This window comes from Micrasema longulum, unplaced genomic scaffold (assembly GCF_059751315.1).
Source record: "Micrasema longulum isolate JH-2025_06_02 unplaced genomic scaffold, ASM5975131v1 h1tg000306l, whole genome shotgun sequence".
NCBI classification, from domain to species: domain Eukaryota; kingdom Metazoa; phylum Arthropoda; class Insecta; order Trichoptera; family Brachycentridae; genus Micrasema; species Micrasema longulum.
This window is the reverse complement of record NW_028277510.1, coordinates 478,801-498,605: the sequence shown is the minus strand read 5'-3', so window position 1 is coordinate 498,605 and position 19,805 is coordinate 478,801. Positions and strand designations below refer to the sequence as shown.

Below are 19,805 nucleotides of genomic sequence, written 5' to 3'. Positions count from 1 at the left end.
TCTAATATATTTTTCTTTAAATTTAAAGTTGATAAGTCAGTTTTTACAAGATTTTATCAAATTAAAGAAGATTTAGTATTTCAATGATTGTAATCAGTCTGTTTAAAGTAATTTACCTGTGGACTTCCTGTGATAATTGTCTGTCTTTTTAGATTTTCTTAATGTATGTAGAGTATTTATATATTAATGACTGAATAATGTTTTTGTTGAAATATATTTTTATTTGCAATGTTATCATGATACAGAATTCCTTAATATTTATGTACCTAGAATCAATAAAATTAGCTGATAACCACCATTCATGAGTTTTTTCAGAAAGCTCTTATTATTTATTTATAATATGATTTGTAAAAATAGTGTAAAAAATTTATGCCTTCAAATACCCGTGCCGCCGTAAAAAATTATGTGTACATAAGATAAAATTATTACTTTTTATTAGTTCATCTTATACTATGTGAAAATAAAACATTAAGTTTTGTTGTAGATATTTCTTGATAAAACTACAAGCTTCAATTAATTTTACTCTTTTTTTATTGATAATCATCGCATGGTTTCGCCTATGCAGACATTTTCAAGAATTTACAATTAAAAAATGCAATTTCAAAGTTTTTAACATCTAGTGCTCGATTATTATTAAAAAAACTAAACCAAGAATTAAATTATTGTTTAAAATGAGATTACCTATTAGGAAATTCTGTATCGGGACATTGATGGTAAATTTTCCTATAGTTAAATTGTGATTAAATTTTGCCGTTCGGGTGTACATCAACCCTGATGATGGAGGCTGCAAAGCAATCTGAAACGTCGAAAAATAGTGAAAACGACTCACGGCATAATAACCCAGAAAAACCAATTTTGCAATTGTGTTCTGTAGTGTAAACAATTTACTGACGATGATTCTTTGGTGTATTTTTAATGTTGCAAAGCTTGTTTTCAATGCTCTTTTGAAATGTAATTATATATATTAGAAATAAATTGTTGTTGTAAACTTAAATTTTTGTTTTTCTGTAAACTATGGCGACTCCCTTTTCAAGGCACCAGTCAGAACAGCACACATGAATGAATATGTTTATGAAGTAAAACAATGTTGAGGTTTAAAAAGCATAATTTTATTGTTTCATTTAAAAATGTGAATATCACAAATATGAAGATTTGAATTTAAAACATACAATATTGTGATTTGCTATAAATAGTAAAAAAAAATACACAACCAATATTAATACACAGTTTTTATTTTTAATACCCTTGAAATTGATTAATTCCAATACTTTAATACAAGATAATTCATTTCAGTATACCTACCTAGAGTATATACATACATCTCTCGAGGGATAACTACACATTTTACCAATTCAATGCATGTTTCCCATTGATATATTAATATATACACGCGCTCTATAGAGTAAAATATATTTTTAAATATTGACACGAAAACATACCCATAGTTGCCGAGTTTGTTTATTTACACCAGGGCTGCATTCAACAAGCATGCATATGCTACCAAAGTTTTGAGGGTACTCACTTTTTTAGAAAGTTTACAAAAAATAATATTTATATCTGAATTTACATACATAAATTGTTTTAAGCTTTGTTATCACTCATGAACAAATATTTACCAATGAAAAGTTACGCAATCCTTTTTACAATGTTTATCCAAAAGGTTTTTACGCGCTTTCATGACACAAGCGGGCATTTTGGTTACAATTCTAAACGTCACACTTGGCTGGCGGCTACATTATCTCTGGCTGGCGGTTGAAAAACGACTAAATACACATTGGGCATCAGCTAAGTGTCATCATTTTTGAGGGTTCGGGGCATGTCTATAGCGGCCTCTTTTTTTACAATATATCCAGAATGAGAGAAAGGGAGACCAAAAAATGTGGGTATGTACATCTTTTTATTGATTAACGTACTTAAATCATTTATTTTATTTATAAATTTTAAAAAGAAGATGATTTTTTTCATTTTTTAAGAGGCACAAAACATATATTATATACATATATATTAAATAGAAAATATAGAAAGATATAAATAAATATACAAAGAGCAATAAAATTATTTTATATTTCAAAAAAATATTCGCAATTTGCGATTCAGTAGACTTGTCTGTTTAAGAATATTGGGATTTGTTTATTTTCAAAAATATGCTTTAGCTTGCCGAAAGCAGCCCAACTTAGCCCTATTCTTCTTGGCAACTTCGCTGTCTGGTTGTCTTTATCAAGTTTGACTTTGCGTCCTAGATATATGTATTCATGAACCGCTACGATTTTATTATTGTTAATGAATAAGATCGAAGTGGTAAAAGCGGGTGACAGGAAGGAATGGAGACGTTTGGAAGATGCCTTTATCAAACAGTGAAGAAAACGAGGCTGAAGAAGAAGAACTTCATTTATCCGAATTCCAGTCATCCGGATTGCCATTGAACAAATGAAAAAGGACCCGACGGCCGGTGCGTTTCTTTGTCAAAGCAATTAACTTTGCTGGACAAGTTTAAGTAAGTTTTTTATGTGATAACATCTGGCACTCATTAATCCTGACAATTGGAGTTTTACTGTACGTATATACATACATATATTAAATGTTTTTTTTCACAAATTTTATACATCAAAATTGGAATCGAGTTGAGGTTGAGCAGGGAGAGTCCATTACACTTCCGTGGGACTACAACCTGATTCAAAATATTTTAAATTCAGGATTTAACACTGATGATCGGGTTTTTGGGATAACACATGTTTTTTAAAGATTTTTGTTTGGGCTGGTGCGAAATCCTAAATTAAACGTGGTTAAAACATAATAACTTATTTTATTATAATTATTCTAATCTGAATTGTTATGTTCAAGACTATTAATGTTGTCATATATCATCAAATAAGTCAGAATTAAACATTAAAAAGTATAAGTATTCAAATGAATGAATAATTTCCTAACAAATTATTTTTTAATACCAAATTCCTGAAATATGTGTGTGCATAAATGTATCTTTATTCTACATTTACTTACATTGTACAAAATGACGATGAATTATTATTTAACGACTGTCAAAAATAATATAAAAAAATTATTGATAGTTTTTGCAGGTTGACTTTTTTAGAGTAGACCTCATCTAAATATTCATAACCTTTCATTTAGAGCTTGAAAATACATGTTTTGATTATTTATTTATTACATTTAATTTTGAACATACACTGTAATACAAAAAAAAGAAATCACCAGTGATGATTAATTAAATACCCGTTTTTTTTTTTTTTTAAAGAACATTTCAAAAAATTATCAATGGTGATGCATAAAATAAATTTAGATAAACAATGTATTATTTATTTGCAAGTCGATGGATGCGGGCAATTTGTGGCGGTTAAGGATTCCAACCTAGGACCACCTGATGGGGAATCACAACCCGTCTCATAAATTACGGTGAAACAAACAAAAAAATCTGGTTGGTCTGTGCAGAACACTAAAAAGTTGCTAATTTAAAGAAAGCCATCAGAAGATTTACAATTCCAATGCTGATATTTTAGGTCTACTAAACACAATATAATTAAACTCTACATAATAGGTATCTCAACAGAGATTATGTAGAACTTAATAATTATATTATTAAAGAGATTATTATTGTAAGTATTTTGAAATAGTCATCTAATTCATTAAACAAATATAGTAGATACAGGGCTTTTAAAAATGTGAGGTATATCCAGAAATTAAGTTCCGTTTGACAAGTTAAAGAAAAGGAGTACATATTCATATTTAAGTACTATTAGAAAAATCTTTAGACCTTTTTTATTTAACTATTTTTCTCCAGGCAATAAAGCGTGAAAAGGTTGCTATGTATGAACTGTTACAATGGCCGGTAGAGAGGTGGCGACGGCAAAATTAATTTTTAAGCACAAAATTAAAAAACGGGAGAGATTTATTATAGAATATGTATGACACATTTGCAGATGACACTGGTCTTATTTTTACTAGTGACAAATGGGATGAAATTTATTCTGCGGTTCAAAACGGTGTCAATACAATTAAAATGTGGTTGGATAACAATCTCTTAACTTTAAATATTGACAAAACAAAATACATGACATTTAGTAAAACCACAGTAGGACAGCCCAAACAAAACACCATATAAAATATTTGGGATAATGATTGATAAATGTTTTAAATGGACAGAACACATAGAATATATAGCACAAAAAATTAGAAAACTTTCCCATATCTTCAAGTCGATACGTAACATCTTATCCCCAATTAAAGTACAAACAACTGTATTATATTTTATGTAACTCAATTATAACTTATGGCATAATAAGATGGGGAGGCACTAATATAATAAATCAATATTGAAACCTCTCGAATCTGCTAAAAAATTGATTATTAAAATAATTTTTAAAAAAGGCCTTCAGGTACCCCAGCGTCAAGTTGTTTGAGGAATTCAATTTAGTGGATATAAGACAATTATATATATCTAGAATAATTATGTTTGTGAAAGCAAATTATTCTACCAAATCCCAAAAGGAACTCTCCCACACTACCAGAGGTCAAACTAAAGGATGGGTCATGGGGTCTACCACAAACTCTGAATTCGGACAAATAAACTTCAGGTTTCTGGGCCCCAAAATATTCAATATGTTACCCGAACAATCCAAAACTATGACCCGAATTCAATTAAGTAAATTTGTACAAAAAATGGTTACTGGATTTATGGAGGTAGAGAAAAATCGGAAAACTTACTCAAAAACATTCTTAAATAACAAATGGTATATTTAAATACTGTATAACTCTATAATAAATTAACTAGTAGGTAGTCATGTTATTGTTTATTTTTGCATAAAAATGACTGCCTTAAAACAGGTTGTACCTAGTTAGGCAGACTAGACATAATCCAGAGAAATCTATTACCTAAGTATGTATGTAGTAGATGAAGAAATTGTATTTTTTTGTTAATAAACCATGATTATTATTATTATTTTGGCACGTGAGTACTTTAGTTAATATACATTGATTTTTACATTTTTTTTGTGCCATGCACCTGACTCGATAATTACAATTTAATGTGGGTACTGTACCCACGTCAACTTGTTATAACTAATATTTTTAATTTTACTATATTTTTTCTTATACAAGTTACAGAATAATACATAAGGCTATTTTAATTCTTAGCCAAGTAATGAGTAGACTTAGATAAACTCTTTTGTATTATATTCTTGAGCATAGTTCTTAAACCTGAGGTCCACGGAAGCCTCGGAGACACAAGATTTGAAGGGTTTCTTTAATACTTATTATGTACGACTGTATGTTTTCTGAATAAAATAAAATAAATAAAAAGTAAAAAAATGATCATGTATGAGACAGACTACTGAGATAAAATTTAAAAATCTATAACAAACGCTGATAATATAATTGGTTTACAGATTTCATTGCCATTTTCAGTGCATATCTTTAGTCTGTGGCCATATAAAATAATGTTTAAGTGGAGCTCGAGTATGTGGCGATAATCAAGAACTACTCGGTACCTACCTTCAATATTTAATGTAATAAAAATATAGAATTCCAAAACAAATTCCAATAGACAAGAAAAAAACATTCCACATTAAAAAAAAATATATTTATAATAATTCATAATACGCATTAACAATTATTTTAAATAATAGAGCAGAAAACGAAGATGATCTTCAGATAATGCTCTACAAGTTTCACCTTGCTTCTAAAAAATACAATATGACAATGTCTGTCAATGAAACAAAGTGCTTAACCATATCAAAAGAGCTACTCAGATGCAAACTGATCATTGATGATGTACCTATTGAGCAAGTCGGGCGGTTCACTTACCTTGATGTAAAGATCTCCAGCAACAGAAACCTATATAGTGAAGTATGAGCACAGGCTAATAAAGCCACAGCTGTGATTGGCTGCTTGCAGGACACTATATGGAGAAACAAACACATGCTAGCCGAAAGTAAGGTCAGGATATATAAGACATGCGTCTGGCCCATCATGACCTACGGGATGGAAGTGAGAGGTGATACCAAAAGGACAAAACGCCTTCTCAGAGTAGCGGAAGTGAGAAACCTACGCTCCATCACAGGCCAAACTCTTAGAGATCGGATAAGAAATGAGACGATAAGGTCTGTCTGTGGTGTTGAAGACATAGTGAGGTGGGAAAGAAGCAGAGGGCTCTTTTGGGGGGACCACATGGAAGATATAAGGCTTGCGAAAATTACTATGTCTGAAAACCCTAGCAGCAAAAGACTACCAAGAAGGACGTCGAAAAGATGGAAGGACAGCTGGACAACGTGGAAAATTTTAAATTTAATGAGCCCGTTTTAACTCTGCACCCTTAAAATATTATTTTCATTGCTAAATAATTGTTCGTATCACCTGTAGTTGTTTTTAATTATCCCACATACATTTCACGATATTAAAAATTTATAGTATGCATATTTCGATTTCTGCGTTAAGTATTTAAAATTGTGGGTCGTTGTAATTAAATTAAAAATTAATGCCAATCATTTACACACACTTTCGTCATACATTAAACTGCTATCTGAATTCAGGTTTCCTTGAAGAATATTAAGGTCACAAAGGCTGTGTAAGGTTAAAGGCCCCTGCTAAGAATACATTATTTAATTAAATTATTTGCAGTTTAATTTAATTACTACTTTCGCATTTATTCTTAAAATATTGAAGACTCATTAAAACTATCTACATCTACGTAAAGATTGGTACCAAATACCAATTGGACAGAATCACAAGATGAACAATTTAGAATATTTTTTTTTTTTTTTTTTAGTAAAAAGAAATATTTGTGTTCTTATGATTTACCCAAATATTTAATTTTGAGGGCCATTTTCAACGAGTTGTAAATAACTCACTATTAGAAAATGGAATCGAGTTGGGGTAGAGTGGGATTCGAACCACGGACCTTTGGTCCGTGAGTCCGAGACACTAGCCACAGGACCACAACCCGATTTCTAATATAAGTGGATACTTATAATGAAAAGTTATTTACAGACAGATATATATTACAAACTATAGAAACGTAATTATTGTACAGTTCTTTTTCAAAACTGACTACATATTTTCAAATTGGAACTTTTTCAAGAATCAAAATTTTTTATTATAGGTAGACTATTTGAAATAAAAAAAATATATGAGATGTGGATACATTTAAGAAGGTATGACAAGTGTTTTTAGTTCCTGAAAAATTAGGTCCATCAAGTTTTGAAAAAAAAAACTCGTTTTCAAAATACAAATATAAACATATCTTATAATTTTTTTTTAAGTACCTAAAATTGATGCATTTTGGCAATAATTAAATAAATCCAGATTTTTTGCGTACCCAAATCTTTACGATGTTATATAATGCAAGAATATCCATATTATGGAAATAGTCAACTTTGGAAAAGAATCCTTCAATTGCTGATATGAATATAAAATGTTTGTGTAAATTTACAAAAGTATTAAAAAAAGCTGCAATAAATCAATAAGAAATATAATAATTTATTATTAAAATTCAAGCTATTTAACAATGGTAAAAGTTTAAAAGACTGACGCGCTATACAGTTAATTTTGCAGGAGAATCAATTAAAGATTATTTAAATTAAAAAAGAGCATTTCTTTTTTATTATGAATAAGTTCCAAAACAGTATAGGCAAGACAGGTGTTTTGTGAAACTATTAGGGCTGTGTATGTAGGATAAATAAAAAAAACAGAATTTAATGACAATTGAAGGAAGACAAAGATGTGGCAAAAAAATCTTTGAATTTGAAATTTATAAAAATAAAATTACCGGTTTATAGTACAGAGTACTGACCCTAGTTTGATTTATATTTTGAATATATATTTTTTATATAATATATTATGTACTCTCTGTAACAGGGCTGCCAAATGCCAAGGTGTAGTTTGTTTGGCATTATGTATTTCAAAAGATAATGTCGCAGTTTGGCACTCATTAGCTTAGGGATTGCCAGATCAGAAAAGCCTCATACCATTGGCGAAGATTTAGTATTACCATCGATTAAAGATGCTGTTGGAACAATGTTTGGAGAAAAAGAAGTTAAGGAAATCGAGCGCATACCACTATTCAATAATACTGTTGCGCAACAAATTGACAAAATGGCTGAATGGGCGGGAAATGAATTAATCCGAAGTCTACCGACGTGCAAGGCCTATCTCAACTGCTTGTTTTCTAAATTTAGGTATGAGTAACATCAAGAATTGGTTAGTGGAACATGGCTTAGATCTATCGACTGGTTAAAGTAACGCCATCAACTTTAGTAAACAGCGAAAAATCCCAACCATAAAAATTTAACACGGAGATGAGATAGTCCCTTTTACGACCCAGATTAAGTTCTTGGGAGTAATTTTTGACACTCATTTTACATGGAACTCACACATAAACCATATAGTAAACAAGTGTCAAGCCGGATTGAATACGTTAAGAGCAATCTCGCGAGTATGTTGGGGGAGCCACCCTTGTATACAAAAAAAATTCACACTGCGTATATCCGGAGCCATCTCGATTATGCCTCGTTATGATCTCCAGTTAAATTAGTCTCAAGTCTGTTTTCTGAGAATTATTCGACATCACATCATCTGACTTTCTTGGCAAAAATAGCCTGTAATTTTTATTATTTATTCAGAATAAATGTACTGAGTAATGATAACATGATATTTTATTTAATTTTAATATTTTAGAGAAGCTTCGAGTTTGTTGTGGCTTTGTAGAAATAAACCCAAAATTGCATGAATTTTGGTGTGGCAACCTTGTAGGATGTTTGTAGAAACAAACATCATGAAAGTTTGGTGGATGGTAACTAGGAAGTTTAATTTAAACTTGCCTCAAGTTTACATAGTTGCCATCTCAAACTTGGATTAATCTTTCACTCTTGATATTTCAAACTTGATACAAGCTTGAGTCAAGTTTACATTGCTATCTGGGATGTACATAAATTTGAATACCTTACTGTAGTAATGTATCAGCGAAAATGCAACAGTACCTAGATGTTAAGGTGGTATTACTGATTACCACAATTAAAATCTCGCTAAACAACTTCATACAACACCCTGAAGCTAACTTAGTGCAACACGATTTTAGTTACTAAAATACCTGCTAGGCAGGTCGCTAGGTACTATAATGTGCATACCGCACACTGATGCTAACTTCACACGATACAATTTTAGTTAGTAAAATATCCGCCCGGTAGCGCTGAACATTACACATTTGTAGTGCACAATTGTGCGGTACAAATGTGTGTGCGTGTATAATAGTATGATATTTCAGAAAAAAAAAGTAGAAAAAGAGAGTAGGTACTATTGATTTTCACACCTATCTTAATTATTCATACATAATAACATATTTACAAATATTAATATATTTTTAGTATCAAGTTGTTAGACTTAGATAAATATAAGAAAATACAGACTTGTAGAAATGTTAGGCTTCTGGCCAGTGTACTGTGTTGCGGTAGAGCCACGGTGTAGTGAGGGGACCAAGGAGAAAGAACCACGCAACTAATCCTACGACAAATAGCGCTGATATAATGATTCTCTGTTTGGATGGGTACTGGAGGATGTCACTGAAGAGGGGGAGCCCCATGTGGTTGCAGAAAGCGTGCGCCAGCAGTGGCGCTGCCAAGTGTCCTGTAAAATATCGACGTATATATAAAGGTATAGGTCACAATCAACCAACAATATTTTGAGTATAACCAAATGTTTGACATGGCAGGATTCCATTCCCTAGGGAGTTATCAAGATTTATTGCAAGAGATAGAGAAAACATTTTCGATAAGGAATATGGGAGTCTAAATTGGCTTTTTCTGGCTGAATTATTTCACCTATTAGGTAATGCCTAAAAATACTTTTCATGGCAGTAAATCCTGTGGTAGTGTTGTGGACTTACAGATCAGAGATTTAAAGTTCAAACCCTGCTCTACCACATAGCTATTTCTGACTTTGAAAATAGAACAAAAATCTAAATATTTTGGTAAATTATAAAAATGCAATATTTATTTTAATATATATAAAGAGAAAGTTCAGTGCAATGGAAAATTGTATGTAAAAAATGTTTTCTTAGGCGCAATAAAAGTTAAAGCATTTAATTGTATGGCGAAGTTTCTCAATGATTTTGATAAAAAGGAACTACTTTGAAAGATACTCACTAGCTCTCCGAAATCAACCAATGATAAAGAGTTGTGTTATATTTCCAGTTATTAGAAAGCCAATACACCAATTAGGACAACTCACCGCAGAGAACTTGAGACGTTACAGGCGGAGTAATTTCAAAATCACAAAACTTTAAAAGATCATAGCGCTGATAATGCTATACATAAAAAAATTAACTTAGATAGTCTATTAACATATAAATGAAATAAAAAACACTGAACTTCCTCATTTGATTAGGTTTGTAAATAGTAATTCACTTTCTTTTTCAAATAATTGTGCAGAGTGAATGGGTAACCAGATTTGGACTCTTTTTGATTAATGGATGCATTGAGAAAATAGGAAACTGGATGGCTGAAAATAGACTAACACATAGCCCATCTAAAACGGGACAACTATGGATGGCTTCAGCCAGACGACAGAATTTGATCCAGGCTTTACCCACATTTTTACACGCTTTACTGTTCAATTCAATTCTGATCTATCTCTTGACGCTCAAATTAGTAGAACGATAAGTTCATGCTTCTACCAGCTGAGACAGATTAAATGCATATGCAAAAATTTGCTAGTTGATGCCGCCTGTCAATTAATAAATAAGTTTGTAGTGTCTAGAGTCGATTATTGTAATGGTATCTGCAGGTCTACCAATGAATAAAATGACTTGCCTACAGTTTGTATTGAATGCAGCAGCGAGACTTATTTTTGGAATCTCTAAATTGAGTCATATCACTCCACTACTTCGGAAATTACACTGGCTACGTTTTCCACAGATGGTGGAATACAAACTCTGTTGGCTTATGTATAAGTCACTGCACAAATCTGCTCCAGAATATCTAAGGGAACTTTGCGTTCCAGATGAACTAGCTGACAGACGTCTTACGCTTAGATCAGCTACATCTACGTCGAAAGGAAAAGTTATTACACCTCTACGCAAACAGCGCACTAAATTCGACAAACACGCATTTGCGGTCGCAGGCCCTACGGCATAGAATGCTCTCCCAGCAGAAGTTCGAAACTGTGAGAGTGAAGTGATGTTTCGGAAGAAACTTAAAACCCACTTGTTCTCTAAATCATTTGAATAAATTCTTAGCATGTGGTGACAAAGTACATTATTTTTCTTAAATTATAAAATTCAAATTAAATTTATATCTTTATATAATTACTTTGTAAAGCGCCCTTGAGGTATTATATTAAGAAAATGGCGCTATATAAGTTATCCATAATAATAATCTCTAAGTTCAATAAATAGTTCAATAAATTATGAGTATCTATTATATAATATGAGTTTTTATTTTTAATTAACCAGCACTCCTTGAAGTATTCAGGGAACATTTAAAATGTTGAATGTTACACTGTGTGCAGTGATCACCTAAACGCCAAAATAAACTATAAAATTCAAAGAGCTAAACTACTTCAGTAATGGACATTATATAATTACCTGTTCTTGCGAATAGAAATGCCGAGTAACCACCAAAAAGCGTGGTGTACAGAAACTGGAAACCTAAGTAAAAAAATAAATCAGTATCATCAAATTTAATTAAACATGCAAATCATTTTATTGTAACTAAAAAAGCTAACCAAAAAGAAAGCTGAATCTAGGTAAATCCAATGTATGTTTGCTTAACTTGCTGATTTTTGTTTATTTTTATTTTGTATTTTTTTTGCATATTTATTTCAGCAATATAGATTGAATTATTTATACAAAAGATTAATTGAGAGGTAAAAGTAAACATACATATTTTTATTTTTGCTGGTGAGTCATCTAAACTGCCTAACTAGGGATAGCTTCCCCGTTCTAAGGCAGTTAATAATGTATTTTATAATATAATATAAAAAAATTATTACAATTTTATTATTATTATTAGAGCACACATAGAAATATGCCCATGTGTGCCATGCTTCCAGATTTAAAAGTAAATAATAAATATACCATGAACACCTGAACAATAACTAAATCCTAAGGCATTACCAGTAAAACTACAAATCAGCTTACATCCTTCTACATCGGACAACAATTTCGACGACATTCTCCGACCAATACAGATTAAAATTGCGGTCAACACCTTCCTCAGCCCGGCAATCCCACCACACTTCCATGAATCTGGGATAAGGTTATATATCCTCGGGCCTTTATAATATTGCTGCCTTTGAGCCTAAAAAGTATTAACTCCTCTCTGTAGAATCAGATCCTTATTGGAGTGTCTAGTATTATGAGCATGGCAAACAGTTGCGTATTTTTCCCTGTTGAGATGCGTGAAAAGTTGTTATTATATTATATAGATATTGATAAAACATACATACCGACAAAAAAAAGTTATATTTTCTTTTATTTAAAAAACTTAGGTAGCTTCATTTTTAATCCGCCCTCGTAGATGTGAACAATTTAAATTAAATGCTTTTAGTTTAAAAAAAACAATAGTACATTATTTTAGGTTTCTTTTGCCCGTTTGACAAATTTATCACTGCATTTAAAATTTGTGCCAACAATATAATAAAAATCTTATTATGAAATAAAATTGCATGTCTTTGTGAAATAATGTACCATTATTAATCCGTTGTTTATTATTGTACAATTAAAATTTAAAAAATGTTTGCTGTGGCAATATATCGCGGGGTAAAATTGACGGGGGTTAAATTGATTGGACATGATCAACTCGCTAAAATGATTGAAAAACTTTTTTAAAGCCTTGAAATTATTTTTGGAAGCCACCACATCTGTATATCCGACAGGACCTATAACAGGGCCAAGGATAGTAGGGAGAAGCTCCATTCGGTAATCATAGAGAGGGGGAAAGGGACAAGACCACAGGATGTGTTCAGAAGACTGATTTGGATATCGGCAGCAGCACGAAAGGGAATCAATAATATTGAAAATATTTAATTTTTGATTAAATTTACCATAACCTGATAAAAATTGCGTAGTCCAGTGATCGGGGATAACCCAAGAAGATTTTAAGCGCTGACGGATTTAAGAAAAAAAGAAGAAAGGTAACCCTCCCTGAAGGGGAATATTCCCATCGCGATTGCCAAGCATCAAGAAGAGCATTTAGTCTTTTTTTAAATATTCGATTGAGCCATTCCTTCAGTTGGGAGTAGACAGACACTACCAATAACAGAGGAACGCTTTCTTTTCTTTTGAATAATCAGTGACCGGTTTCATTGCTTTCGCAACATATCCAAAAATACTTACAGGAAATCTGAATAGTGCTCATCAGATCCATCCCATTTTGTAGTTTTTCAATCATGTGATGAAAATGTGCTAAAAATATACAAATTTTTTTATTAAAAAAAATAAATAAAAAGCACTAACAGCTAAAATTAAAAATTACCGAATTATTAATAATATGATAGAACATAATATTATTTATTATCTACACTCCATTTCAAGTGCTTTGTTTATACCACTTGAATAGGGTATTTTCATGTAAACATGTTATTATTATTATTAAATAAGCAAAAAATTACGGTGGTAATGGCATTATTATTTATAATTTTTCTACAATGATTTAAATACGCATATTTTAAATGACGTGAAAATGAAACATTTGCGCCTTATGGGTCAAACGGCATGAATTATGCTACAGCGCCATACTTGTACGCAATGTTTGTTAGAAGGGCACTTGGTGGTCATGATGAGTAACGTCAAAGTGACGTGTCATCTATAGTGATATTATGCATGCATTTATAGTGATATTATTCGAATCATATTGATAAAACATCTTGCTAGACTTTCCGAAACTTCTAGATAAAGGTTCTGCAGTGCAGATGAGGAAACACCTATATATATTCCATGTAAATGAGATGCTCTATATCACAAGGTGCATCCTTGGGGGACCATTGGTTAAACCGGAGGATGTTAGAGAGCCTCCCCCCTATCTAATAGCCTGATACTTTATAACTGGGGTTGGAGGAGAAGATTGAGCAAAATGAGAGCACTCGCCCTCCACCCAGTCTCTTTATAAATATGGGCTTGGAGAGCGAGAATTAATTTACACAGGTCGCAGTGATGTCAGGAGCTCATATACCACTGACCCCCATTTTTCAGATAAGAATAAGAATAGAAATCCACTGATAATTATTAAGATAATGGTAAGTGAAATCGTCAATTAAAAATGCTTTTGTCAAATTTAATTATAAATAAACGCCACTGTTTGGAATGAACTGAACTGAACAATAAACAGTTCTGACTAAAACCATGTAAATTAATATTGAACAGTTAATCACTTCGCTCAAGTCAAGTCCTGCGGAGAAATACTGAACTTGACATACAAATGCCTTGATTTTATGCTTCAACCAGTAAAGTAATGTTGGATATTAGTGCCCTATAAACGGGGGAATGATGTTGAAGATGACTCGACTTATACATATATATTATTGTTAGATAAAACAAATCTCACCGACTCCGAATATGAAGGGGCAGACTATGATGGCGGTCACTGGTGGTAGGCACTGCAGTAAGATGGGCATCATACAGGCGCGGAAGGTAAACTCTTCTGACAGTGGAGCCACTATGTGGTTCCTGAGCCATATCAAGTCCCCGAAGTTGTTCCACCAGTACATTGGTTCTGAGAACAATAAGTAGTACACAGTTATCGATAACCTGCCATATTCAACTTGTATTTATTCTAAATTAATCTGTTGATTTGCCGTACCCACTACAAAATATTGATTTCCAATATTCATAGTACCAGGCCAAATTCCCCTATTCACACATTGAATTTGTTTATTATCAATAAATATTATAATGATCTCTGTCATGATGTAGATATTGTTAAGTGTACGTTTATTTCTAACGAATGATTATTTAATGGAGTTTATTATTTAAAACAGTTGCTGGAAGTACCTACATATTACATGGTTTGTGTAACGGTATGTATGTGCATGAGAATAACATTATCATCATTTTTTACATTTTGTCTTTGCTACATAGTTTTATATTCTTTTTGTTATTTTTTTTGTACATAGGTTTCTTCATATTGACACACTGACCATTAGACCATGAGGTGAATAAAAAATACAAGACATGAAATCATTTCGAAGCATATTTTCCCTCACTCCATCAAATATTCTTGGCAGATTGATAGTGTGTGGATTTGCTGACTTTCTTTCTTAGATGTGGCAATATGCAGTTTTACTTTTAAAAAATGTACACTTAACATATGCTTCGACCATGGCAGACATATGGAAATAAATTTGAATACGGAATTTATAAAACACCATATGATTTAGGCCGATGTTATCATATTTTGGTAAAAGGCTCTAATAAAGGGAAAAAAAATCACCAGGTTGCTCAGATTCCTACTTCATGAGGCAAAGCCAGTAACCAAAATAAAAATGTCGTAAATATCCATATACAACCATAGTTCTTTTTTATTAGTTTCACAAATACAGTTTTTATAAACAGGTAATTTACAGGCATATAAAAACTGAAAACCTGTAAATTACATACATAAATAATCAAAAAAATTCTCCCTTTTGGATTTTTTTTATAGAATGGGGACATAGATAGTATTTTAAAAGATGCCGAGAATCATTTTGTATAACAAGGAATTGGGTAATACGCATTAAAATGTTAAATAATTGGAAATTCAAAATCAGATCAAAAGTTTTATTAAAATGTAAATGTTGCCGCAATGCATGATTATATGATGTTATTTTTAAAAATCATTGTTGCCACTACTTTAGGGGAACAAAAATAAAAATAATTTAAGTTCCACAACCATCAATGATGTATTTGTTTCAATATTTTTTTGAGATTATTTATTCATCAAAATATGCCTTCAGAATGTTTATCCTATGATAGTGAAAAAAATAAAAACTTGCATTTTTAGCTTTTTACTACGGTACATTATTTATAATGGCATGTAAACTTTCCTTTGATGAGCACATTGATACCATGATTAGTAAAGCCCTAAAACTCTTAGGTTTTGTTAGTAGAACATCTCGTGACTTTACTAATTTGTTTACAATTAAAGCAATCTATTGCTCACTTGTTCGTCTTCTTTTAGAATAAGTCTGTGTGATCTGGACTCCCTTCTATGTAGGCCGGATAAATCACATTGAATCGGTGCAACATCGTCTGCTAAGAAAGTAGCATGGATGATTGACCTCGAGAGGGGAGACTAAACTTATGGAGTCAATATTCTCAAGTCTACAAAAACGTAGAAATAACTTACTCATGTTTAATTTACTAAATGCCTTAATTGATATACCATTGTAACTGGAATAAGTGGCATTCAATGTTCCGATCTGTCGGTTGCGAAATAAAAATGTGCTGTCTCTTTATCAGCACAGCACAAACTATGGCTTGCATGCACCAATGTCTCGATTGTGTTGCATTGTAAACTCGAGCCAAGATCTTGACCTTTTTGGTGCAAGCTTTCCTAGGCCCAAACAATCACTAAGATAGACCAGATCTTATCTGGAGGTAGTAATAATTTTTGATTATTTTTTTTTGTCCTAGATTGAATTTTCTTTAGTTGTATTTTATATCAATTGTACCTGCATATATTATAAAGAAATGTATTTACCCTTGTTAAATGGGCTAGATAAGTATGTAAATAAATAAATAATGACGACTAACAGCCGCAAGACTAAGATTATTATATCTTCTTTGAATTGAACTATTAAATTGAAATAATTTTGTACAGACCTGCGTAAATTTTCCACATTCCTGAAATATAGTGGATGCTGAGTGGGCCTAAATACAATATCATAGTAAGCAGTAAAGGTATAATGATGGCTGGAATCAGGCCATCAAACTTCAGTCCCATCTGCTCCATGAGAGATGCTCTCTCCAGATCTTCGTCAGTTAGCCAATACCACACGAATCGGGGAGATACAAGTGTCATCAGAATAACACTGATGAATCTTCGTTTTATGGTGGTTGGGTGATCTCTAAAAAAAAATATAAAAAGCACATTAACCCATATCTTGGCAGAATGAAAAAATATTTTTTAAACATTTGATGTCCAAACGCTCAGTGAAGCTCAATATGCTTATATACAAGTGCAAGCAGGGGTTGTAAATCATGATTTTATATAATAATAATACAACCCCAGCTTGCACTTGTATATAACATAGAAATGTGTTTAGTCTCCCACCAGTCTGACGATGTCGGTCACGACGAAACCCAGTCACTGGTAAAAGTTAATAAATAAAAGTGGAATAAAACTATATGCGTATTTTTATTATTATAATTAAAATGCAGTTCCACCAAGAAATGTCAGTAGAAAAACTCAATAACATACAGTTGTTTAACAAAAAACACTAGGCTCATCTTTTTTCTTTAAATATTAAAAATAAAAGACCAATTAAGTTATCATAATTTAATTACATACCTACTTATACAAATCAAGAATACAATAAAAAAAAAGAGTTATGAGCTAAAAAAAATTACTAAGAATAGATTTTTTTTAATGGAATGTATAAATCTATTATATGCATGTATGCTACTATTAAAGATGTCCATTTCTTGACAGCGGTTATTGTAGTTTGTACAGGCACGTCTAATTAATTAATTCTGGCAGCAAGTTCCTAGTATAATGAAGAGGACAACGTAATCCAATATTTCCAATCAAGTATTGAAACAAGTCTACGAAACCATTCAAAATTTTATAAAGGAAAACTAAATCATAATTAAGTTGCTTCTTTAGTAACAATTCCATTTCAAAATGAATTAAGGAAGTACTATAATCATTATTAACGTTACCAAAGCGATATTCAATGTTTTTGAGAATTTTCTTTGGGATACATTCAATCTGATGAATATATAGTTCGTATTGAGGTTGCCAAAAAGGTTGAGGTTCTGTAAAAAAAATATCTATTCTCGAGGTCGTTATTTTTTTATCCTAGCTATAATATATGTTTTTAGTTGCGTTGTGTAAAACGAATGGATGATGAAAGAATGGTAAAATAGCGCCCTTAAGGTAATATATTACGAAAATGGCGCTATATAAGTTATCCATAATAATAATATGGTGAGAATGAATGGTAACTCCTTTAGCTAAGTTAGGTAAGATCAGATAAACCAAAATCTTAAGTCTGGTCGTGTCAAAAGCAGGCAGAACCAAAGGGCATGCATGACAAGATGTATGAATGTGGAAGAAGCTAGAAATGTATGAGCGGATAGACGTGTGTAGCGGTCCATTCTTTCTGCCTACCCCTACAGTGAAATAGCGTGATAGTAGTAGTAGTTGTGTTTACTTTTATTCATACTTGTATATAAAAAAAGTAATGTTTTTTTTTGTAACTAAATGGACTGTATATACTAAATAAATCATGTAAGTCTAGGTATTCACGGGACTGATGATGTTGTTGGATGCTTTAAGTGATCACTTTACACACTGTATAACATTCACCATTTTGTGAAAGTCCATATTTTGAATGCTTAGACTTATTCCATTTTTAATGATGTTCGCTATCGCTGTTGTAATATCTATGAAGCATAATTAAGGAGTTACAGTTTGAGCATTAGTAAATCAGCTTTAAATTAAATCACAGCTTAAGTATATAAATAAAGAAGAGTAAAAATATGATCATAGAGTGAAGAGTGATTCACGTGTTAGTAAATGACTCATTGTGACAACCCACCAGGTCATCAGTATTTGAGGAAGTGGAACTTAATATTTTTGTGATGTTGGTATCTTAATAAATATAAGGGAGAAAAATTAATTTCTTTGTAAAGTACCTACTATCTATATGTTTAAACAAATCAGGTACTTTTTGGATTCAAAGGTTTAAAAAAATATATGGGTAATGTCTACAAATAAAACTATTTTATGTTCATAAGCGGTTGAATAATATTTATTGAGGTGTATATCATCAAATACACCTAGATATTTCCATTTCAATAATACTTATTGGTCCAAAATATTAATCACTGATTATTCCAAGGTACGGTAGGTATTCATTATACATAATCAATGACATGATAATGATTAACAATCAAAAAATATTTATCCAAAAATAAGGTTTTAACATTCCTGTTCTGTGTTCTGCAGTTCTTGTTCTTACCATCATAAATAATATTGTGATTGGAATATATTAGTTTTTAAAATTATGAAAACCCAAATTAGAATACTTAATATTTTTGCTATTTTTTTCATTGTAAGTATAAATGCTAATTTACATCAATGCGATATATGCAATAATAAATAAAAAATATAAATAAATAATAACAGCTGACAGCTGATTCTATCATGCCTAACGTGAACACGGCGCCCATGGACTATTCTAGTCAATGTAAAAACCGTTGAGGGTGATAATATCCGTATAAATAATGGGTGTATCGATTGAAAATAACTAAATTTACGAAAGAAAATAAAGTAATATCAATCATCACCACATAAATTTAATGAAATATGAGCGGAATCAACTTTGAATTTCAAATTGTGCGGTTGGTTCTAAACCTAGTTTTTAAAAATGGAACGAGGGATGTCATAGAATGATATAATTTCTTACAAACCTGCCATGTGGCGAACTCCAAACATAAAGACTCGCAACATAAATAATTGATAGAATAACACAAGCCCCGATTGACGAAAAGCAAGAAATTAAAAGACCCATTTTGACATTATTTTCGTTCCCCAAGTGTCACATTCTTATTTTAGAAATTCTACAGTTTTTAAGTTGGTCATGATGCAAATTAATTCCGA

At 31.5% G+C, this 19,805-nt stretch overlaps 1 protein-coding gene across 1 annotated transcript; it reads right to left on the bottom strand.

The window, feature by feature from the left end:
* Positions 1-8,679: 8,679 nt before the first annotated feature.
* Positions 8,680-19,790, bottom strand: Sras (Ras converting CAAX endopeptidase Sras). Its single transcript, XM_088224723.1, has 6 exons — positions 19,616-19,790; positions 16,802-17,046; positions 14,547-14,714; positions 13,340-13,408; positions 11,588-11,650; positions 8,680-9,630 (listed from the first exon to the last, which is right to left on the bottom strand). Exons 1-6 carry the CDS (start codon positions 19,714-19,716, stop codon positions 9,425-9,427), a joined length of 852 nt encoding a protein of 283 aa, XP_088080849.1. The 5' UTR covers positions 19,717-19,790; the 3' UTR covers positions 8,680-9,424.
* Between the last annotated feature and the right edge of the window lie 15 nt (positions 19,791-19,805).

Coding starts and splice junctions, on each gene's coding strand:
- Sras (XM_088224723.1), bottom strand. CDS start 19,716: ATGGGTCTTTTAATTTCTTGCTTTTCGTCAATCGGGGCTTGTGTTATT. Junction 14,715..16,801: donor AATGTGGAAAATTTACGCAG/GTCTGTACAAAA, acceptor TATTGTTCTCAG/AACCAATGTACTGGTGGAAC. Junction 13,409..14,546: donor CCCCTTCATATTCGGAGTCG/GTGAGATTTGTT, acceptor GTATATTTTTAG/CACATTTTCATCACATGATT.